The 25,358-nt window shown below is 41.2% G+C and overlaps 1 protein-coding gene across 1 annotated transcript in view; it reads right to left on the bottom strand.

Moving 5' to 3' along the window:
• ANKH (ANKH inorganic pyrophosphate transport regulator) overlaps positions 1-25,358 on the bottom strand; it is a 110,505-nt gene that overhangs the window by 10,221 nt on the left and 74,926 nt on the right. Inside the window, exons 7-10 of the mRNA XM_055704584.1 lie at positions 22,777-22,869; positions 18,893-18,988; positions 1,230-1,359; positions 84-207 (exon numbers count right to left, since the gene is read on the bottom strand). Of these exons, the coding sequence (XP_055560559.1) occupies positions 84-207; positions 1,230-1,359; positions 18,893-18,988; positions 22,777-22,869 (443 nt within the window). The remainder of the gene's footprint in view (positions 1-83; positions 208-1,229; positions 1,360-18,892; positions 18,989-22,776; positions 22,870-25,358) is intronic.

The raw sequence follows: 25,358 nt of genomic DNA, 5'->3' as shown, positions 1-25,358 counted from the left end.
ATGCAAATTCAGCTACCAAGTGACAGGCAACAGGAATGAAGAGAAAAGCAAACCCATCAGCTCTATGGAGAATAAGGATTTACCCCAAGTAAGGCAGCACAATGAGACTAGTGATGAGGACGATAATCCGCAGCACTGAGCTGGGTGCCAACACAAATGTCTTCTTCAGAGTCATCAGCCAACCCGTCAAGTGCGCTCTGACAGTCACTGTTCATAAACAGGGGAAGGGGAGGCGATGGGAAGAAAGGGAGGCAAGAGTAGTAAAAAACAAAAGTCCACCATCTCATATGAAACTTTCTCATGTAGAGAGCACTGTTCAGAAATAACCATGGTAAAACTTGTTTCTAGTAACTTTGCACAGTGGGAAACCTTAATAGAAATGAAGTAGATCTTGTATCCAAATTGCTTTAATATACTGATATTAATTTTTTTTTGGTGGGGGCGGGGTGGGGAAAGCATGTTACGGGCAGCAAGCTTTCCTAAGACCAATTTATTAGATGGTCCATGCTGTTTTCTTCATTAAAAAATACTATCCCCTCCCCTAAAGATAAACAGTATCAAGGAAAGTTTTCCCTATAGCTCCTGTGTGGTACATGGTGTAACACCTAGGCACAAGAAAAGATATCAACATGTACCTATTCTTAGATTTTTAGTGTATTACAAAACTGTCTTGTCATATAAACAGAAAACACTACATGATGCAGCACTTAATTATGGAAGTGAGAATTTTTTAAGGGGAAACGTTTTGATTATTGCTGTCAAGCTTGTCTCTCTCTTGAATAAGGGCATTAACTTTTATTTTATATTGTTTATGCTCTGATATCTGAAAGAGCCACCGAGTCTGGCAGTAGAAGGGGAGGCTAATGGAGGTGATGTTACTGTGGAGGTGGTCCTAACTGCTATTCCAAATAGTTAATTTCAGTCTTGGCCCACATGTATTGCTACTGCCATTCATGTGTGTGTTCTTGGTCAACTAAAATAGACAGAATCTGGGCTTTACTTTTGACAGTCAGAAATCTGTGTAATGACAAACTGCTCTTACTGCAACATTTGTATCTTGACTACCATTGTAAATAGTTCTGGTTTACACCAGCTTCAATAAAAAGTGTTACTTCTGCTAGGCATGCATTTAGCCACTCTTGAACATACAGCCATGCCAGACTCTATGACCACACCTCACAGCTGGCTTGGTGTTGAGATTACAGATTTTTTATCTTCTTTTTTCTTACCTGGAACTGGGAAGAAGGAGAAGATGCGCAAAGGAACAACACACAGCTCTGCAAAAGCAAAGTCTACTCCAATTATGTCAACTAAAATCTTCTCTGACACGTTTGGTGTCCAAAACATCACAAAACAGAGCTAGAAAAAACAAAATGAAGAAATGTTTGTATTTCATAAAGGAAGCACAACAAAAGATGGTCCCTCCTAGTCTAAAAAATGTATTTGGTTCACTGATGGGTAGATTACTGGCAATAAATACACGTATGGTATGTTTATACTTTGCTTGCATTCAAATACACAAAGTACACACACGTACATAAGAGAGGCATGTTAACTTCAGAAGCAATTCCTACTCTTCATGTTCCTCACATACCAGGACTGACACATATAGAAAGAATTTTTATGGTGCCTGCAAATAAGTGTTACCAAAACAGTACAAAACTTTATTATTACAGCACTTGCTCTGGTTAAGACACCCATATTCCTAAACAGATTATCAAATATTTTACTAACTAAAGATTTCAAGTACTCCAAGACCTAGAGATCTGACTTAAATCTAAGACCAGGGGTTTAAATGTACTGCTGATACTAGTCCTGTTGGTATGTAATACGCCTGATAGCAAGGCAAAGGTGTTCAGCATAGCCCTACAGACAGAGCGCCCTCGGGCTACAAATCCACTAAGTCTTGTTATTTTTATTACAGTGTTCTGTTTAGTCCATACATGAAAGGAAAACTTCCATAAAAAGCCTGCAATACATGGTACAGCATTCGTACATGTTGTTTAATTTTTTGGTCAATACTGAGGCAGGGCTTCAGTCCAAGCTGAGGGGGCTGCTGGCAGCTGGCAGGTCCAGCTTCGCTTCAAGGCACTCACTCAAGAATACAACTGACAGCCCTTCCAGGACTTTTCCTGTAAGAAGGGGTACATGACATCCTTTCAGGTATAACTACTTTGCTATTTAACCTGGTTTTGTGATTAAAAAAGTTATTTCTTCCTGTTATTCTTGCATTAAAGCAGATGTTAAGGAAGCAAGCTGACTGAACAGGGCAAAACTTGGGACCTTAAATGCTCTGGCATTTCTCTTGTCAGGTTACAAACCAGTGTACCAGGTAAACGATGCGCACTGGCTGTACCGTCTGATGGCTCTGTAAGACTCTGTAACCACTCTGATAATTTAGCCTACAAGCTAGTATCATAGTATCTAGCTCTTCTCCTTTTTATCCAGTTGTCACATCTCTACATGTTCAGACGGCTTTTAAAGCCAGTCTTTGAAGTCCCACTCCCTCTAAGACTGCTGGGATTTCACTCTCATTCGCTGGTTGTGTGCCAGAGATTGTCCTTTCTGTTTAGCCTACAAGTACCCATACTGCAGAAGTTTCCCCAGGCCTGTGACCGAGTGGCCTGCGGGAGGTCTCACGTTCTGACTGCCTGTGCAGCAAACAAAACATTTCACCTTCCTGCACAAAGGCTCATCTTCAGTTTTCTTTTCCACTTCTTAGGTTAGGAACCATTACTTATTTTTCACAATTGGATGTTTTACTTGACTAATTTGATGTTGTCTTGCAGTATATCTTTATCACCTACACAGAGAACAGTAAGTAGAGGAAGGTATGAGCAGAAAACAAATGAACTGAGCACGGATTTTTTTCTGATTTCGCCAGCACTTCTCTCTCCCTGCCAAACTACTTGTACAGGGTACAGCTGAAGCAGAGGGGAAAATCGAGCAGGGAAGGTGGTGTGGTTGAGAATCCAGTTATTAAAAAGTAACTGTAGAGTGACGGAGCAAATTGTTTCATTGTCACAGACACCATTAGGCAGACTGCAGCAATTTGTACTCCCACTGCAAATGACCTGTAAATCAACCCTACCAGGCGGATTTTGTCAAATCTTTCTTCCAAGTCCAATAAACAAAGTAAGATGCAAAGACGTCCACTCTTCAACTATAATTTGCTGGTTTCATGAAAGCAAAGACCTTCACATTGCTTGTACTGCACAATGCCATTAGCATCCAATGAGCAGTTTAGTTACTGCTGCTGCAAGATTCCATACGTTTATGCTAACAGCAGAGTCTGTTGACTGCTAGCACAAGGCAAATACAGCAGTCATTCCCTCTTCAACTGCCTTTTGAAAGAGTACTCCAACACGGTTAGACAGGCAAGGAAGCAAGTGACCAAAAGCATTGTTCTCAATCCTGTTCTCTTTGAAGTTAATGTTTGTTTCTGGCCTTAATAAGAACAGACTCAATCTTCATCCAGTTTCTACAGGAGGAAAGTCAGTTTGCAAATCAGGGGTAATGACTTATGCCCATGTGGCATTCCTTCCCAGCTGTTGCAAACTGCAATCTGCCCCACTCCCTGCCCTGCTGATCAGCAGAGTCAGTGCGGATAAATGGCTTCCAAGAGCACGTCTTATACAGCAGCTGGTTGGTAAAGACAACAGTGACTGCTAAGCTCAAGAATAAGCAGTATGAGGAGGTGAGCCATGGCAACAGAAGGACCTTCTATTTCTGTCTCAGCACGCTTCCATCTTCTTGGTTGCAATATTGATAGCTAGTTTCATCTTGCTAAGAGACTCCTCTTTGTCATCTTATGAGCAGATAATAGTCTCATTGCCCACAGGGAACAAAGCTTCAGGAAAAGAAATTAATCCTTCGCATCATGCTAGCCCTCTGCAATTTAATTTCTAGGGTGCCTGTAACTTGGGAAATTTCCATATTATTTCAAAGACACAATCAAAATACAGTGGAAGAAAACAGGCTCTAGTTTGGGGAAACAGTAACACTAAACGTGCAAAAGAGGGAAGGCATTTTGGCTACTGATTTTATTACAGATGAGGTATATTGAAAATAGGAGGAAATCTTAGCTTTTTTGTGATGCTGAGTGGTCTGTATGCTGTTTGTGATCACCCTGGTAAAGCATGAAGACTGACCAGAAAGGAGACTGGAGAAGATGGGAACAGGTGGAACGATGCAAGCAGTCCAGTGAAACAGGGAACACGGGACACGCAATTAGAGATGGGATCCACTGGAGTAAGTGCTGCTAGCTTCCTGGGGCTCAGATCAGGAAGTATTTTAGGAAATAGATTTACCTACATTATGTTTCCTGTATTTCTTTTAGTTAAACACTGGTTACCCCTCCCCCTTATGTCTTTCTGTGTGTCTGCAAGGTTAAAAATAGAATAAATAGGCTTGGGTAGACTTACAGTTATAGTTCATTTAATCTAATCAAGAGGTAAAGATAAAACAGTAAAAGCTCTTGCATAGGCTAGCAACACGCATGTCTAATGGCACTGCAGCCTCAGGTTACAATTGTAGTTGGCTGCAATGGCTTTATACAATAATAAATATTATGCTTCGCAACTCTGCTGAGGCTGAAGTGTTTTAATGCTTCGGGAGTAAGGCTTTTGCTTGTGAGATTCTAGCAACAGAGTTGATTTCATTAGTACTGCCTCCCTGCTAAAGGTTACCGGGCGTTGCCTAAGGAAAGAGCACAAAGAGCAGAGCAAGTGCAGAGCATGAGATGCTCTTCCCTCGCTGCACGTACTGAGCTGCTGGAAATTACGGCTTCAGGAGTTCGATAACTGTGATGTACCTTCATCCCACGCAGCATTATGTTGTGCATACAACGTATATTCACGCTGGGCTTTTTTTCCCCAATTCAGTTGTGGATTAAAAAAAAGTCAAAAGCCCTCTCACTGATTGTTTAGTAAGGTGGGTGCTTGCTATCGTGTGGAACAATGCTATTCTCAGCTAGCAAGTTCAGCGTCTAGGCATATTCAAATGTTACACATCAAAAACCCCTGCTGTCAGCAAGCCTGAGAGAACGCACCAAATCTTTGTTTCAGTAGGAAAAGTATCAAACTGCTAGTGCTCAGTCCAGCTTCTCCTTAATCTCTTTTCTTAATGATGTCACGCATGTGACTTTCACAAATAATCGCAACAAAAGTCTGTTCATCAGATTTTGTTTCAGATGCTGCATGTGTGAGCTTGAATGCTAGTAGTTCTTAAAAACTAACCGTCTTTTCATAGACTCTGCATCTCCTGGAAGATACTTTTGTTTATTCTGGTTGCTGACAGGGATTACTAAACCTCAGACCCACTACATGATGCATTATAATACATTAACAAGAGCTATTGTCATGTGTATAGCAATCTGTAGGGCGCTAAACTGATTTGCTTTTTGACATTTGTAGAAAGCTGCCTATCTTTTGGGACATTCATTGATAAACGGACAGCACAAAAGAGTATTCCAGTGAGCTATGAACAACAATACAGCATTTCTAGACTTCAGTGCAGGCTCCAGTTAGAAGAAACACTGATGACAAAGACACGAGATGGCTCTATGTTCCTCAGAAAGAAGCTATGGAATCCAAAATGGATATTTTTAAATATAGGTTAGAGCTATACCAGCTTGCAATGAGACTGGAGTAACAGATTTTTACCACAGGGAAGAATACCGTTAACCTGTTAAAGGTTCTTCTGTGGTGAAATGCAGTTCATATTCTGCAAAACAACTCTCAGCAGCTGTTTCCTATCATTTGTTGAACTTGCTATATTTGCAGAAGTATGGCTGCCCCAAGAGAGGTGTTTTACCTTTAAAATATTGTTCTATGTATGTATTGAGGATTGCATCTTAATTAATTTAACCTGTGTCTTGTTCATAACCTGCCTATCCCATTCATGCTACATGGTGTCCAGTGGAAAGAGGTAAAGGAAATCTACTTTAGACCTGATTACACATCTCAGCTTTGAACTGCACCTCAGATACAGATCTTTGGGATTGTATCAGTTAAGTTTATCACTTCTATTAATATGGAAGAATGTAAATCATATGATTTTGCCTTTTGAAGTGTGCAATCAACGAATCAAAAAGTAGTCTGAACCTTATCTGGGCCAAATATCTCCATGGTCTCCTTCTTTCTCACATAAACAGAACTTTCCTAGTTCTGTCTCCTTTCAGAGCTTGTATCACACTTACAAGATGAGCTGACCTTGCGGATATGTTTGTAAGTCAAAAGAATATCTTGTTCTAACTTGCATCGGTGTGAAAAACTGAATTGGACTCTGCTGTTCAGCATTCTATTTTGCAAGATATTGGAAAAGGAAAAAATAGTTGAATTTGTAGTGCTGTTCTAATGGCTATTCTAAACCCATACCTTCATTGACCTTGAAAATATAGTTCTCTAAATGACTATGTAGTACTGGGGCTTGTCACTCAAAAATTTACTCTAGCATCTTAATGTTAAAGGAAACTGCACTTCTATGTTTTTATGACGAAGAATAAAAGTAACTATCCTTTTGAACTGTTAACTGCTAGTACCAAAACTAAACAAGCTGTTAGTTACTCCCCTTTTCAGACTACAGCTGGAATGTGTTTCCATGTCGAGCATAGCTATGCAACAGAATACAAACTCCTCGTACCTCCTGAGCACTCATTCCACTATGCAGTCCCCCAAGTAGCTGAACAACGTGGGAAATGTTCTACAGCGTTCTTACAAAGGAAGGAGATCCAACTACTCATCAGTTTACACTAACAAGGGATTTTGTGTTTTACTGTGGACCAAGAAATCAAAAAGTCTAGGGTTTATATAAAGACTTATTTCCTGTGATAGGAAATAATGTGTGAGTTTAACATGAAAATAATCATGTGAAAAACTCGGTATCTTTAAAGGGGGGTGGTGATGTTAGATGGTTTTATTTTTTTTTTTAAGCACACTGCTATAAACAATCATAAAGTTCTTTGGAAGCTGTGGAGGAATTGCTGGGTATGGTACAACACTAGAGGCCAGTGTCACCGGCTTGCTATGCATACCACCAGAACGGACCTGCAGAATCCTGTGCTTTGCTGTAAATCATGTCAGAGAGCAGTCTTTGCACAGTCCATCCCAGTTTTGGCAGTTTTGAGGAGGTTTTGATATACAATTTTTAAGAAAAAAAAAAATATAAAATTGATCAGCCCAAATAGAGGTTTTGAAGGTTCCGACAGTCTGATGCTCTGTTGGGATATATCATGATGATACGCTCACATGCCCTGTAACTCTGATGCATGCAGAGTGGGTCCTTTTCTTGTGTGGGAAATGTAAGGTTTTCAAGACCAGACCAGGCTGGCCAAAGCCCCAGGGAACCTGCCCTGATCTCACAGCCGACCCTGCTCTGAGCCTGAGGCTGGACCTGATGAACTCGAGGCCCTTCCAACCTGTACAGTCCTGTGATCCTATGAAGCAAATAGTCCTGGATCTGTGTGTGGTAAAAATGTCAGACCCCAGTCGTATTTGGAAGTGGTTTATCATAGCGCTGATGACTTGAATCACAAGGACGTTCTTTTATAGCAATTATCCCTCAGGCGCATGCAAGTCAGTATAGATTTCTGTGAACGTTGTGTTCCGCGAAGGGTGCTGTGAGGCTGAAAACAGCCACCGTAAAATCTGTCAAGCAGCAGGGGGAGCAGAAGAAACCAGAGCCTGCCTGCGGGAGAACTCCCTAACCACATCTGAAATAATTGGTTCCTACAGATCTAAGTCTTCCCCCACCTCCTCCAGATTTCCTTATAGTTTAGAGTGACAGAATATGACAATCTTCCGAAATAAAGCTAGGCCCAGCAGCTGCACAATACCCTGACTCTCTGACAGCATTAACATGATGCCACATCTGCTTTCCCCCTAGTTGCTGCTGAAAATACTTAGGCGGCATTTTTCAGGCTGGGTTGGGTCACTAAATGTTTTAAGACATTACACCTCCCCACCGAATGATGCTGTTTTATTTCTTACAGAAAGCAGGTTATTTTACGGTGTACAGCTTCACTTTTAAAAAGCTCAAATAAACCAAAGCTGGCAGATTCCTAAGCTCTCTTTGAAAATTGTCGACTTCTTCTGTCCTGAGTTTTCTGCAGCCCTTCCTGCTTCCTATTGCGATTATGGAGTTAGAGCAGAAACATGCCGCAGTGACAATTTTTGACCCTTCCTTTTCTGCTTGCTCCAGCCACCCATGCAGAATAGACCCTTTGTGTGAAACCTGAACAATCATGAAGGAGACATTAGTCTCCACCTCACTGGAATAAACAGAAATCCTTTGTTCTGGGACAAAGGCTCAGTGCAGTGCCATGGATGGGACAAGGCCCTCGTGAGGTTTTCATAAAGTCAGCCTCTGGTGGTCTAGCATCTTCCTGAGCAGGCAGGAATGCTTCCACTCATGTCTGAAATAATTTTTACTGAAGCGGGAACTGAACCTGACTTCGAAAGGGTAAAAAGCTTGAGTGATTGTCTGCCAATATGCCATTTTTCAATTGTTATTTTTGTGCCAGCAGCCTGAAGGAAAAAAAACAAAACAATCCGGGAGTTCAGAGATGGGCAAAATCAAAGCAGGGAAAACACACCCATACGTTGGATGGGTGGTATTATTCAAAAGCTGTCCTTGGCATCCAAATAGCGTATGACAGTAAAGTCAAAAGAAAGTGGATTTAGTCTTAAAAGTTAATGCTGTTTTTTAAAATGTGAATATCCTAGACAGGACTTGTGAACAATCCTTAATACAGTGAGGCTGTAATGAAACCATTGATGAAATAAGGCTGGGGAGTGTGGGGGAGATCTGTCCCTCTGTTTATTTCTTTTCTTTGTATACTCACAAGAGATAATAACACTGCACTCAGTCACTCAGGAAATTTCAGATACTGGCGCTGTCAGCAGCTGGGGTTAGGTCCTCTGAGACAGACTGGTTTCTTGATGTGACATTTCTTCCTGTGTATTTTACTGCCTCTCAGTCCTATTATCCCAGTTGTATTCTGGGATATTAAAGCCCAGTTGTAACCTTTGATAATAAAGCAATGCAAACATGTAAAATAAAGACAGCAAATAAAAGATAGGAAAAAATGAATGAACCTTGAACACAAATTCAGTGGCCTTCGCAATGGTTTAAACTTTTGGCTGCTTTTTGACTTGTGACATGTACTTTGGTTCTGAAGAAAATGCAGTTTGAACTGTTTCTTAAAGCCAGTTACTAGCCATGCCTAAGGTCTCTTTTGTTATAAAAAGGTATTCCTGAAAGCAAACAGCGAATACCAGGAATGGAGAGATACACTGCAGTAGCTACTGTGACTCTGAAGCTCTTCAGCACTACTCAGGGGGACTGAATTATTCTCACAAGCAGAAATGGAGATACTCGGGAACAATCTGTTGAGGAGAGCTGTAAGCATGACCTCAGACAGGGGAGAATGGACTACTGCTTTAATCTGGATGAACTGTAAAATGTACTATAAAGTATGATTGCTTTAAAGTTGGTGGAAGAGGAATGAGGATAGGCAGTATTAATCTATGATTTGATGTTGTGTGATGCACTGAAAAAATTCCATTATTATTCAAACTCTAAAGTTCACTAGTCAGATTTAACTTCATTAAAAAACAAGCAAAAAGCCACACAAAAATCATATAACCTTGGTCAGCTTTAGGAAAAAAACAAAGGCTTTCCTAGTTGATGTAGTAACACAAGCCAACTTTCTTAAAGTTGGCTCTTAAGTAATCTTCAGTTTATAAATTCTGGTGCAGTGACTGGTAACTGATGTGCTGGAACTACAATGCTGCAAAACTCTGGCTCATGTCCCTGGCCACATTTGTTAAAACACAAGCATCTCAAAAACTGAAAAGCGTTATTGCCATCAGAAGTCATGTTACCTTTCTGATCTAGAATTCCAATTTTTTATTTCTACAGAGTAACTTAGTCTGTGCAATGTTATAGTTTGAGCACATGAACACTGACAAACTCACAGATTTCACTGTTTACATGAAAGAAATCACCATTATGAATCCTGCTTTCTATGTTGTGGCTGTTTCTTCTGGTAAGGTAGAAATGCTACAGTAGCCAAATCCTCAAGATAGATTAATGAGATTTAGAACTGTGTGTCATATTGCATTCCCCTTTTGCAGAAAAGATGTAAAGCATCTGAAGGGCCAAGGAAGTTAAAAGTATGGCTTCTCTTTTTCAGACCCTGTTGCTGTTCCCTCGACCATGAGTCACAAATTCATGAAAAAATGATTCTTTGTTAACTTGTAACTACTTCTTTAACTGCTGGGCTCTCCTGCACCATCACTGCACAAAGAAAACATCACTGCACACGTCTTTGGCTCTCTCTTTATTAGTAAATACTCTCATATTTCACCACACCACCCTCTAATCCCTCCCCCTTTCCCAATTCCCAGTTTGGCCCTGGTGAGCCATCTTCTGAATGCCTGCTATCAGTCATCTATGTAAGAGCTGAGATGGGCAAGTGGAATGGTTTCAGCGTTGCCTGCAGGTTACGTGTAAAGCACAGAGAGGAATGCCTAAATTAAGGACCTCAGAAACGACCACTTTGTTGGAAATGCGTTCTTCAGCTTGTGAATGAAGAACTAGCATTAGCAGCCTGGACTGCGTACAGCTATCGAAGCTATACAGGTTGTAATAACTGGGTGATTTTCTCTGGTAGCAAACCTCTCTCGATACACAGAGGAAAACTGTGGCATCAGTCACAAAGAAACAGAAACGATTTTTTTCTTGTTCTCCTTCCCAGCGTCTGAACCAAACCATAGAGATGAGGAGGCAGATACTTGGCTAAAGAACTTTCAAGTGAGAGTAAAGGAGGAATAATGGAGTAAAAGGCCTGATAGTCTCTTGCATTGGTCAGAATTTCCAAATAATTTTGCTTTACTCTAGGTTGATCTTTACCAAAGTTAATCACATGTGTACACAGAAACCTTCTCACTGTGTTTGCTCAAATGCATGAAGGTGATAGCATAAATTCTAGCATTCCTGTATTTTCTTGGTACCTGACAGTCTCATGGTCATTTCACAGTAGTAGTGGTAACTGACCTTATTTTCTTTAGGAAAGGGGGAAAAAAATAACTGCATTTTTGTGGAAGTATGTTCACATATACTGCTTGTGGCAAATTCTATTTTAAAATACTTCTTTGCACACCCTCTGGCTACAGTGAAGCTGCTTAAGGCATCTAAAAATTAAAGCTGATCTCCTGTCAGGTTCTGAATGCGATGCACTGTCTCTCAGCCTTGAAGTAAGACCCTTGAAGTGTTCTGTCTCCAAAGATGGAAACAAAGCGAAGTGCATGATACTTCTGTAGGCATCGCAGCTCATTAAGTGCATTCATGGTGGCTAAATGTCACCCTGTGTGGGACTCCAGGCACCAGCCTGCTGACACCCAGTGAGAGCTGCACGCTGCAGCAAACTGCTGTGCAGTTATTTCACGCTATGGACACTCCTCTTCTGCTTTCACAAGGTTTCATCAGTGAAGCAGGAACATGTTTCTTTGATGTTTCTCAACATGCAAGCCTAACTCATACTACCTTGAATGCAAGCTAAAGATACCTAGTAAGACAGCAGTCAGTCTTGCTGCAGAGATGCAAAGAATTCTTTAACTTCTGTCCTTTACTAATAGTTGCTGTATGTCTCATTGTTCAGCAGGACAGCATAGCTGAAAACATCAAATAAATCAGTGTCTTATGTATGTAAGAGCCTTACTTGGGATACTTCATCATGTGGAAAATGAAATTATTGGTAAATGCAGAAAGTGATACAAAATGGCATATTTATTAGACTAGAGATTGAAAATTTGAAAGCAAATGGGTCTACTGAAAACTGGATAGTCTTTGGTGCCCCTCATGGGAAAAATCAGCTGCTGGACTGATGGCTAGGAAATAAGATTTGCTGATGTTTAATTTGGAAATTAAACAGCTGTTGAGTATAAAATGTTTGCATAGCATCAGGGAATACGTCAATAAAGCAATGCTATTGCAATAATATACTGAGCTGGTATGAATATTCTGTCTTCACTCATGCAGGCTCCAATTTTATTTGCCAGTGCCTACATCAACAGGACAGGAGAGTTGGCAGATGGTATGCACTTGGCAGTCCCTAGTTTGGCATAACTAAATCCAAAGCACAGCACAAAAGCTTGGGCATCTGGACTTGCCTTTTAAACAGACAAGGCTTCTCAGCCTGAATGAAACACAGCTGCTTCTCTTCCACAGTGACTGGCTCTAGCTCTTACAGAATTAAGTAGAAAGCAGCAACTACTGAGTTCTGTATTCTGTAGCTGTACAAATACTTTAGTTCTTTCATATAGGGAATTTTCCCTGTTACACTGGCTTCCTTGCTCTTGATCAGGGTTTTCTTCTTATCTCCTAGGTGCTTGATGATTAATTATAGAAGATAATCAAGCAGATGATGACTGAAGATCAGGCAAATGATGGGATGGCTTACAGTAAACTGTCATCAAAATGAACAAAGACTTTTCTCCTCCCCTCTTCAGGCTGAAACTGAATTATCCCATCACAGGGACCCAGCAAAAAAAAAACCCTATTACTCTGGAGCCCTCTCTTCTGTTTTAAAACTTTGACGGGGTCCCTCTATTCAATCTCGCAAGATCAGTTAAAGAGCCTGCGGTCCCCAGCAGTCTTTTTGTCCCACTTTTCTGCCCATGGTTGGGGGAAATAAGAGATGCACAGGCGAGCATGTTAAATGCTGCAGCTTAAAACTTCTGATCGTTGTAATACAATATAACCCCCCCCACTTATAATTACATATAATAACACTCTGCGTATTATACACTTATCAGATATATATTTATAATTACATACACTATATGTTAATATATAAGGTAACTGCCAACTGATGGTAGCTTATGCTGCTGTGCTATAAGATGTGAGCACCAGAAAGCTGACACGATGCCCATGTGCTGCTCTTCCTAAGGGGCTGATAACCTCCAGCAAATGAAAGAAATGAGACAGTTGCCAATAGTAACTCCTTAAACTACAAACGCTCATCAGCAGGAGCCCTTAGAAATCAGTATGTGTTTCTTCCCCTGTGAAAAAGTTCAGACATGAATCTAATTATTACATTCTATCTAAAAAAGCTGTAATATTTTATTACAGAATATAAAAAGTGGTCTAATTAGAATATACAAAGTAATATTGTCAGTATCAGAAACATTTTAAAGCTATCATTAGACTCCTCAATCACCTGACTATAAAGCAGATGACATTTTGACATATATTGACACACACATATTCAACTCTCAGGCCCAAACATGTAAACTAGTAAACTGACCAGATGTTTGCTCCTAAGTACATTAAATGTAAACTTTCACTGAGATTTAAATCCAATGCAGGTTACCTGGCATTCGAATTTGGTTATCACAACACAACTGATGCATATCAGTTTGCTGAGCTTCAGTGCCTGAGCATTCATTGTAGTTGAAACTTCATGGAACGATTGTTTTTTATGAAAGTGTTTTACAGTTACTACCAGTCTGTGGTTTGTAACAAGTAAATCTAAAATTGGTAAGCCTTGCATAACCCATACACATATCTGAGCATAAATGTGAAACCTTTCCCTCCACTTTATCTTTCAGTCTCCTTTTGGAATAGAAAGGAATGAAAAATCACAAGGCAAACTTGAACAGCTGAATTTTGTTTCTTAAGTGGTGTCCACTGATTAAATGTAAGGTAGCATTCTACACAGTTAGCTCCTCCCCTTAATCAGTCTGTTTATTCACGGAAACTGCTACTTTTCCTGTTTGTCCGTAACTATGTGTCCATTTACAAAAAAAGCAAAACCGCATTGAAGTGCCTTTTATAATAGCACTGGTACTATTACACTTAAAAGCCGGAAAGAGCTTTCAGCTGTTTCTAATAGAACATGTGTTAAAATGGAGGAGTACTGTGCAAGTCTCCTGCTGTACGTTAACTTGGTGACAGACAGATGAACGTGACATGGTACGCACAGCATGTCCGCCTTGCCACCTTGAGCCTGTCTTATTGGTAAGGGAAAATCTGTTGTAATACAAAAAGCACTCAAGAATACGAAGATACCACAGGTCACGTGTCTTGGTGACGCTTTAGTTAACGGGAATCGTGCTGCTAACAGGAGCGGGTGTTTGGAAATGTACCCCTAAAGCACCGTGGTCTGTCCCACCTGAGGATGCTTGAAGGGGAAGCTGAACTGAATAGCGTAGTTCACTAACTACGGCTGTAAGAACGGATTGCTCCTTCCCTGGTATAAACAAACAAGTAATTACAGACCACTCTTAGTGATGATGAGCTAGGGAACTTTCACAGTGGTCTCTGAGAAGCTGCTTTCTGTGATCGGCATCGTGTATGCTCCTCATGCAATGATCTTGCTTCAGCCAGCCACGCTTTTACCCCAGTGGCAGTCACTTATACGAGGGTGCTCACATCTCTTGTAAGACATCGCTTGCCTTCCAAGCTGACTGAGATATGAACAGATGCCACCACGTGCAGTCCCCTCAGAGTTAAATGTCCCACTTTCCCTATAGCTGCTTGCACAATCGATGGCCTGCTTTCACCTCAGGGCACTCAACTTCACTGACTTGCACAGGGTATGCACACAGACATGTGCATGAGGGCATGGCTATGACTGCCACATGGAGTGGGCAGCAGCAGGTGCAGCGACGGAGCCTGTGCCCTCCCAAAGGAGCCCTCTGCTCATCAATTCCTGATAGCAGGCACTAACTAACATGAAATCAGCCTGGAAAGCCTTGTAGCTCAGAGGCAGATGACCAAATGCTAATCACATGGCTGCCAGAAGCTAACATTAGCCAGGGGAAAGGAACTTAACTGACTGCGACTTCTGTATCATCGCAGAAGACTTAAGGAAGAGCTCAACTAGAGAACGGAGACAGAATGAAGGGAAAGAAAAAAAAAAAAAAGGAAAGAAAGAGAAAGGTAATTTGGCAGTAGCTGTGCCCTACAGGCTGCCTTGGAAACCCCCTGAATTCTGCACTGTCTATACTTGTCTACATGTCTGAGCTCAGAGACACTACCACTATTCTAAAAATAAACATGCTGAAGTGCAGCCTATTTGTTGTTACTCCTGCTGGGTAAGGCAGGGTTCCCTTGAGTAGCTCACTCCTTGCACAGCCCGCCTCTCTGTGCACGGCTTACAAGCAAGGGAATGCCCTCCTTGACAAAGTAAACCTTTGCTGCAATGGAGAAATGCAGTAATATAGCACCCAGACAAATTATTTTGGGATTTCTTCACTATACTGAGGCTGACACATCCCACAACCAAAGGGATGTGTGCTAGAAATGCAGCAGTTTTCCTTCTCATCAGTCTGTGTCTTCACTTAGTTTACAAGTATGCAGTGATTTCAGGGCTGAATTGTAAGGTCATCTGAACAGGTCTAGCATTGAACCAAAGGAGTTTAGTTCTTCAGCAGCCTTCTCTGGCAATGGCAGGAAGTCTTGTAGTCAAAGCATTATCTCTACTTATATATAAAATGAAGCATTTTTTCCTGAAGTGCCTAATGGCAGTAAATTAGCAAATAACTGCAAGCAGCTTTATGCACACTCTTTAAGCTGAGATATTTTTTTTTTATTATTTTACCAAGCATGCCTTATTTTTTAAAATCAGAACAAGTCTCTTAATTGTATGGGCAAAATTCTTCAGCTGAGACCCTTCCTTCTGCTATTTAAAGTTTACATTCAGTTACATAGTCACAAAATAGGGCTGTTGGAAGGAGTCACTGCTTCCTTACAACCAAAGCTGTGTCAATATGACTAATCACATCAGCTCACTTACGCATTGGGAGTCCAATGGCTTCTATTTACAGCCTTTAAATAAAAGAGCTTGTCTACATGTTTTTCACTAAACAATACAACCAATTCCCAGTTTCTGAAGAAGCAGCTTTGATACCTGCCTGATGCTTCAGAGCCGTAAGACAGTACTTATGATTACACTTGGCAGAACCTATTTGCATGCTCTCCAGTCAGCCTGGGAAGGCTCAAGTGCAGCCTTTCAGATCCCATGAAGATTTAACCCCCCCTCAACTTATGTTTCTTAACAGAACTGTGCCTTTTTTTCTACTCTGACCCAATACTGCCACTATCAACAAGAGTGAACAAGGGCTTCTGCTGCACTAGTAGGTTTATAGTACTTCTTGTGCAGGTATGACTGGTCTGTGGAAGCAGGTAGGACATTTTTCTTCCAACTCTATGAAAAAGCATGTCTTCAATGATTGAGAGGTTTTCCAGAATTTTACACTGGAAGGGTACTTTCCTGCATGGTTGCTGCTCATACTAAAAGTTTCACTGTTATTTTTTCCAGTGGTTAATGGACTTCCTTTATCTTTCCATCTTCCTGAATCCTCCTATAGATCATCCACTGGAGAATGCATTCACATGATGTGTCTAAGTATTTGACTTGTTTTGATCTCTCCGTCAGCCTGGGTGCCTGTTTCCCACTTTCTCACTGATCCCCAAGAACAAGGTGTTACCAATGGTGATGCCACTCATTGCAGTAGAGTCCCTCCAGAAAAACACAGCAATCACCAATGACTGCGAAAGCTCAGCTACAGTGGCCATCTGAGCTGGCTGTGAGAGAGACAAATTTGAAGTCCAGTTCCTTAGAATGTGTGGCACGTGATAAATTGACTCGTACCGACACCTACTGAGCTTGTGTGCTGAACCATTTGCAGGCTCAGGCCCTTGAACCAAACTGAGATTTTAGAGCTCACGTGTCTATTTTTCTGCTCTGTCTGTTGACAAGCAATCCTAAGAATCTGTCACTAGTAGGCAAAAATAGAAACAGGACAGGAAAAGCTATGGACCTCAAAAGTGTTTCTGGAATTGCAGTGTGGATAAATCTCTCATGATGAGCTTATGAAAGAACTGCCCTTGAAAGTACTATGGAGAATTTTGGGGAAAAAATATCCTGTGAAGTTGCAAAAAAAAAAAAAAAGGCTGTTGAAGTAATTAAAAATTACTCTGCAGAAGATGGTGATAGTAATGTGAGAAGTTCATGATCAGAACTCCAGTAAGCTGACAAATGCCTAAAAGGGTTAAGAAAATGATCAGTTCAGAGAAAGCTTTGAGAGTGAAACTATTCTCAGAACAGTTTATAAAGAGGAAAGCTGTTCCCTTCACGCGTCTGTAACAACACTGACAGACTTCAAGGGAGGTTCCAGCTGTACAGAACATAACCTCAGCCTGGCACAGCACACAAGAGAAAACCTCAGTGTGTGTGATGGTAAGTAACGTGTGAGCTGTGGAAAGTCTCCAGACAATGGCCAGTTCAGTGGAGGGGTATGTGTCTCCATTACATGCTGTAGGAAATCCAAGTTAGAACCAGAGCTGTTGGTCTCTAAGCCACATGAAAATTGTTCAAGCTTAAGTCTAGGAAATTAATAGAAGACATGCCACATTGGCTCATGCAATTCTGTGTTTGATGGTGGCCAGTTGTAGCTGTTTAGGGAAAAAGTATATGAAATAAAGAGCTGAAGAAATCTAATTCAGTTCTGTATGGATGGAATCGCTTAATTTTCAATTGTGAAGTAAGACAGAGTACCACATCCCACTTTCTCAGGATGTGACAAGTGGCGGGGGATGGTTACAAATACTTCAGGCTTGTGTACTGCAAGATTTCCTCTGATGTAAATTAGTTTCTCCTAGTGTATAGGCCACGTGCAACTAAATCAGAAAGTCTCTACACTAAAATGAAGGGGAGTGAGAAATTATGTCAGCCCTCTGATACTCAACAGGAAATTTGTGAACATGGGGAGAAGAGAGTTATAAAGCAGCCAGCCACTCCATGGAAAGTACTCAACACTGGGGATAAAGCTCCTGGCTGGGGGTGGGACCGGCCCTGGCTGCCAGCCCCTGCCATGACTGACCTGGTGGTCCTGGCGCCTGGTGGTGCCATCACAGGAGCCAGCCCAGGACTCCTTAGGACACCATGGACAGATCACAAATATGCTAACGACTGTCATGGACAGAGCTACGGTTGCTAATGCAAGTCCACCTCAAGTGGAAACAGGGCGGGTTGACCAGCTCCAAGCACTAATGTAAATCCATCCTGTGTAGAAACATGAGTTGGATTTACCCTGGTCATCTGCTCCATTATTTGCTATGACCCTCACCACCTGCATGAGTTTTCTTCAACAACTGCCTGTTTGTTGCTAAGAAGACTTGTGCAGAAACAAGTTTTCTTGGGGAAGACGCACTGTATGTTTGTGCAAGCTGGCCATTTTGAGACGCTGCAGCAAAATTTCTCCCTGAATGTCAGCCCCTTGCAATGCCTCCCAGCACAGGCGAGGCTTTAGATCCTTTTGCCAGTGTCAGCACCACCTCTGAGACTGCCCTTTTTAGCTCATTTTGAGAGTAAACGAAACCAACAAGCATGAAAGTAACCCCAGCATGGAAAGCCAGTGCTGTGTGAGGGGCAGGGAATAGCTATGGCCGTTCCCACATGTGCTGCCTTTCCCACCATCCACAGCAGCTGACGGACGCCTGGGTACAGGGTGCACGTGAGACAAACGTGGTCTGTCATTTCCCTGACGTGCTGGTTACCAGCGGTTTTGTTCATTAAAAAAAAAAAAAAAAAAAAAAGATCTCTGATAGATCTCCTTGCATGTGGAGACCGACTTGAAATGAAAAGTACTGAGAATGAAATAAAATAATTCTAGCCCCTAAGATATCTAGCCTGAGTTAATGATAGCTTATTTTCTTAGTGCTCCAGTACTATGATCACACTTCCTCCTCCAGATAAATGCAACAGAGCTCCGTAAGAAAAGACAACTCACCTTTCTTGAACCGCTAGTGCTTTTAGCATTAGGTAGAGGAGATAATTTTCTGGTTGAGTTGAAAGCCAAAGAGTTGAACAAAGGTTTCTTACCGTTAAGGATAATGCCATGCACACAAAAGTGAACTTCTTGATATGTGTCGCTGTGACGGTGCTGTTGGTGTTCACCAATTTATTGCTGGGGTTATTCTAGGGTAAGAGAAAGAGATAATGAGCATTAGCTTGGCTCCAGACTACTGGGACGCTGACGGCACCAGGGTCACGGGTTGGGCCTGACTGTCTGTGCTCTTGCATGTCCGCCTTTGCTTGTCTGCTTTTTAACCTCGTGCCTTCTGAGTACTTTGTACCACCACAGAATATCTTCCGCTTAAACTGACAGCAACTGCTCCTATGGTCACCGAATGCTGAGTAACCTCCCTACTTTTCTAAGGAGTGAGTCCTATTTAACAAATTCAGCTTTGAAAAAGGGTGGTAGCTCTTTCTAAGGAAACTCCATGTGATTTTTTTTACCTCAGTTTAAAGCCTGTAGCATGTTTTCACAGGAAAAAGAGGATTGCATTCCGTTTTACCAGAGTGGTAGCAAATCCATACACCAATGCCAGCACCCTTACTGATACAATTAGACAAGTAGGTAATATAAACAAAGTTCCTGGAACAGCTGGCTCTGTTAATGCAGTTTAATGAACAGAACATAATTAGGACTATTAGATGTTCTACCTTGAACATGGGCCCTGTACTCACATGGCAGCCAAGTTTTATTTAAAACAACAACAAAAGCCCTCTTCCAAATGTCCAATATAGCAAATGAAGCTGAAGATTTAAAATTGCCCTCAGGGAACACAAAAACAAACTAAATGGTCTGTGAAAGGAGAGGATGGGATATCAAAAGCAGGGTGCCATTAGGAGCCCTGTAGCAATAGGCTGTTGGGTCACCTATTGCATTTACCCTGGAGCTGTTTGAAATACACGTGTGCACCCATGCTGACAAAACCTGCACCTTGAGATGTGGTACAACATTTAGTCATCCTTGATGTAACTCAGGTAGAACAGCAGTATCTGTCACATGGTCAGCCTCCTTTACTGAAGTTGCTCATAAGAGAAACAGAAACTTATGCAAATACATCTTGGGAGTGGACAAACCAAACGTGAGGTCTGTGAAGAGTACACCATTTCACATTCCACTAGTTGATGGAATTTTGCAGTTTAAAGCTTTTGTGGAGATCGGTGAAGCAACAGACAGCCCCACAGTCCTGCCTAAATATCTGCTTGGAAGTTTGGGTTCATGACAATCCACGTAGACAACCCAGACCCTAAAGAAGGAAGCAACTCCCATATCTGCTGGTTTTGGGAACACGTGTTGAAAACTCTCTGCAAACATTTTATTCATGCATCTATTGTTATTTCTTGTGTTTCTGAAGAAATACTTTGTTACTGTTAGCTTTTACATATGTGAGGATAGGCCTCACATATATAAGGATGAGAATGAGAATCGCTTGCAAGTGTTTAAACAAACTCTGTTGCATGGCTCAACTTTCTAACAAGGCTAAAATAACAGAGAGCACACACAAATCCAGCCATCCAAAAGGGCTGTGAATAAAAAGGACTCTCGTTTGGTCCTACCTTGCTGCTGCTAACTCTGCCCTTGCTTTATTCTGCCCTTTGCTCTAACTCTTGACCACATACTCTTTATTCCTATCTCTTGCACACCATCTAGTTCTTGGATCAAAACACTATGCAGATTACGGAGCAAAAAGAGTATCCATTCTCATTTATTAATCAGATAAATATCATTCACAAGTCCTCTCACAGTCAGTATTGTTGGTCTGAATCAGATGGCACAGGCCATTAAGAGTAAAGGCATCATCACCATATAAAACAGCAGAAAGAGCACAGAACTAGAATATGCCTGTTGTCTTTCAGAAAATCAGCAGTAACCCTCAACCTGAGTGTAACTGCTAGGCTAAGAAGTTGCTCTGGACACAGAGTCTTATAAAAGACTGAAGCAGGACCCTGCATCCCTCTTACAAATGTGAACAGAGGCAACAATTTCCCTTTGAAGACAAGAAGCAGACTTCTCCAGTAGAGCCACTGAAGAGGGGCACACTATCTGGATCCCAAGTACCATCAGTTAGCTAAGGCATAGCAGTGTGCTTCTGATGATCATCAGCATTGCCAGCTTTCTGAGTTTGCATGCATGCAAATTGTTTCGGCATCTGAAAATCACAATGGAAGCTTTACAGAGTCCAGAAATAAAATGTGCTTCTACCTGGACTCCTCCGAGAAAGCTTTAGCTTAAGGAAACAAAGCTTTTGAAAGGCACGGTGACATGCGAATGACATGGGACCAAGAGTAAAGCAATTCTCACAGCAATATAAAAAAAACCCCACTGTGGGTTTCTGGTTTGGTGGAGGCATTTGCACACAAGGTTGCCAGGATGAGACCCTTTATACTGCTGCTACCTTAGCTAGCACATTTTATGCCAAACTGCTCTTAAAACAGGCAACTAAAATCCCCGTTATATACTTTTCTGGCTATTAGATAAACTGTACCTATCTACGTCTTATCCTGGCTTTTTCTTCCTCACTTTTTTTCCACAAGGGCTCTATGAGAAGCCTTTTAACTGAAATCAGCAAGCAGACAAATCATGGTCTAATCCTGTCACCACTAAAGTTGTCAGCACGTCTTCCACCAGCTAAAGGAGACCTGAATTTAGGAGTCTTAATAGCTGCTAATTTTGCTTGGCAATAGTGCTTTTGATTGTGGCTCTAACAGATGAGGTTAGCAGCCCTTGTGTTTCCTGTTCCAAAACATTTTTAACTTGCAGGTTATTGGTTTTTCATCTGCCGTTCCCTTTCAGTAGCATGACCTCTGAGAAAGCCTGCATGCAACATTTTATCTGACAGGTCAATTTAGTTGCACACAGGCAAGTTAGGAAGTTACGACTGATTTTACTTTCTTTGTTTTGTTTTTAAATACTCAGAAATATGGTGGGTCGTATCAAACAGGGTTTGCTTCAGTTAAGTACATCCCACAGCAAGCAAACATTTTTTTTCATCGGTACTTGGAACCAGAAAGTTCAGTTACTAATTGGTAAATAAAGGGAAGGAGGGGATCTGGCATTTGAATTAAGACGGTCACAGGACACAAATGTTCTTCGCACAACATATGGGCTAGTGAGTACCAGTTCTAAAACCGAGCAAAAAAAGTGTCTAAACAAAATTAATTTTGGTTATATTTACTCTGTGCTCAATTCCAGGAGCAGTCCTACTATGCTTATGTAATTACATGACCTGCCAACAAAAATCTTCATAGTCTTGGTCAGCTAAACCAGTGCTACTGAAAAAATTTATGTTATCTGTGTTACTGTCAGTCTGTGAAACAACCTTTGCTAAATACTGAGCAAATGAACCCAAACCCATTTGAGAGATACTGCAGAATCTGCAGCAGAGACGTGAGCTTGCTCACTCACTGATGGACACTTTGTGAGCAATCATTTCATTAGCTAAGTAGCTACATCGTAGTGAGTAAGTGAGGACTTTTTTTTTAATCCTAAAAAATACAGCACCTATCTATTCAAAAGGTAGCATAATACCTTGTAACATGGAGCTAAGGTTAAAACCATAAATCAGACCACAGCTTGAAGCCACCAAAATGCAATTCATTTTAACTAGGATTTTAAGGAAACCTAATCAGTGGGACAAGGAACAATAGGCAGCAAAAGCAAAAGTAAAGAGAAGCAAGACAATAGATGGCCATTAATAGAGCCCTATGTAATCTTTGGTTGGTTTATTTTTAAAGTAATCTGTTACACTTGATTATGGAGCCATGAACTAATTTTCTTCATATTTGTTTGGCAGAAATTCCTCTGACATCACTGAAGCCACCCCTAGATTAAAATGTAACAGAGAGAAAGAGCGGGACCATGCATGCAAAAATAGAAAAAAGGTATTTATTATACCTCCAGCATGGGCACTCACCTTGTCAAAAGCAGGGTATACTGCTCTGATCTCTGTCAGCCAGCCATACGGCATGTGTCCCACAGGATACGTAGCTGTCAGGATCGCCACTGCCTGTGAAGACAGACAGGGAAACACGAACTTCAAATCTTTGAACAGAGCAGTTAAACTAACACAGGATGCCATTTCCTACCAGTATCACCACATTGACCTTGACACAGCAAGAAACCAGTCAGGCAAATGGAAGCTCTTTGTTTCAGAAAGACCATCAGAGTGGCCATCATTTGTTTAAAACTAGGCCCTTTTGTACTTTCACAAGTGCAGTCCAAGAGGTGCATCAAAGATATAACACACACACACCCCGCCCCACATATTAATATATGAAAGATTTTGCTGATACTTCCGATTTCTAAAGAAAAAGTCCAAACACATGTACTTCATGTCTTTCACATAGGAAGGGTGTTTAGGGAGCTCTTCCTGTAGCTGCCTGGAATCTGTGGTCACCCCAAGTTTTCTAGTCCTCAGAGACTGTGTGCATCTGTACAGAACTGCCTGACTCTTAATTCCAGAAATCAAAGTGTTTGATGGCCTTTTGTTTGCAGGTTCAGATCTGATACAATCCACCTCAAGTCAGGTTCATTTTACATCTGGCAATGGTAGCATTAAGAAAGACTTTTTTTAAAGTAATGATGTCTCTGTTTCACTCCTAAACTTCTGATGCACTCTTTCTTGGTTATATCCGAACCCGTTTTCTCATTATAAATGCAATTGCTGTCCTTGCTTGGTTAAAAGGTCTATACAAACATGGGACCGTGTAGCAAGCTAATTTGTTCCGTGTGCTGTTTAAAAAGGAGGAAAGTAGTGATATCCACAGAGAGGAAGAGAGTGGGATAGATTATTCCATGTTAATAATAGCTTTAATAATGTTTAATGTACCTTGAAAGAGTAATTGGTTCAAAGAAAACAAACTGGAATTTTAAGACAGCACCCCTTTTTAATTGCAATCCCACTCCCATTATTTATTTTCAGCAGAACTTCCATCTCTATGCAATCTAACTAGGTTAAATCGAATAACGAATATAAAAGATACTTTGCTTATTTCCTTGATGAAATCCAAAAAGACTGCAAAGACACAGTAACTGTTAAAGAAAACAGTATTTCACTAACACATTTGGTATGCTAGATTCCACTTAAACTATCAAAGTTTTTAGCAGTGATTTTTCTTCCAGTATTTTTCCCCAATTGGTGGAATCCCCAAAAATGGCATGAAAGCTTTCCTAAATGTCTAGAACCTGTATTTGACAGATGAAAAAGTCCCCCATCAAAGGCAACACCAAAAAAAGGTACCCCAATCACCATGACTGTGCTGGCAGTCCAGACAGAAGCAGTGGGAGCTGGTCATGCAAGTGGACTTGTCCTCACGAACATGCTACAGCCTAGCCCTTCACAGGGACCTCCTGTCCACACCTGAAGTTGCTGATATTATTGAACAGGGGACCTATGAAATTCCTGTGTACACTGATGTTCCAGAAATGTACGTTATCTGTGTTGCCAGTACCTCCCTTTTCAGAGGCAATTATTTCAGAAATCAGAGGAAGTTGAAATGGGACCATTACTGTTACTGTAAAAAGGCCAGCAGACCACCAGCTGTGACAGGTTTGGAGTCATCCTAATAGCAACACAACGCAATTGTCTAGCTAGCTGTCAAATGTGATATATCTAAAATCAAAAGTTACCAAGAAATGCAAAACTTATCTCTGCTAACCCACTCTGGCTCCTCTTTTTCTGAGACTGATATTAACATATAGACTGATTCCTGATTTACACATGTAAAAGCATTACATTTCCTAAATTGTCTCTCCACCACTGATTATTTGCAGTCACTGGCAACTTCTGGGTGAGTGAAGTACACAGTATCAAATATGTCAAATTAGCAGTGCTGACAGAACTTTTGTTAGACATCAGCTGTTTGAATTTTCCTTTCCGTGTAGTATCTTACAGCTTTATTTTTTCTATAGAAAGAACATGAGAGATTTGCTAACGGCTGCATGGACCTAGACATCCTCCCACTGAAACTGGCAGCAAAAGTCCCCCTGACTTCGTAAAAGAACAGGTCAGCTGATGGTGAGCATTGGTGAAATCTCTGCATTAAAATCAAAGTCCAGCTCCCATCACCTGTAGGTGACTACTGGAGTAATGTGAAATTCCTCAAGAGAAACAGGGTGCATTTCATATCGCAATCAGGAGACAATTTTTTTTTACGTGCTTCCTTCAGCCTCTACCCAATTCCGTGTGATGCACTGACTTCTAATGGTAGCTTCACATCAGTTTGCACAGCCATAAATACACATGACAGGAAACAGAGGAACATGGGACTGCTGATAAGTCCTAAAATTTCTGGGATATGAATGATCAGGAGCGTATGTACTTATATGTAAAGCATGAAAACCTGGGATGCACAAACTGCTCAGTGAAAAAATTCTGCTGCTCTTGTTGAGGGTGAGGTCCCACTGGGCCTGGCAGAAACCCTCATGGTAAGAATCCAAGCACTCTCTTCAAGGATAAAGAGACAAGGCATTTTTTTCTTGTCAGCATGGCTGAGA

This window comes from Falco cherrug, chromosome 3, assembly GCF_023634085.1.
Source record: "Falco cherrug isolate bFalChe1 chromosome 3, bFalChe1.pri, whole genome shotgun sequence".
Lineage (NCBI taxonomy): Eukaryota > Metazoa > Chordata > Aves > Falconiformes > Falconidae > Falco > Falco cherrug.
Note: the sequence above shows the minus strand (reverse complement) of the source record. Positions and strands in the feature narration are given on the sequence as shown.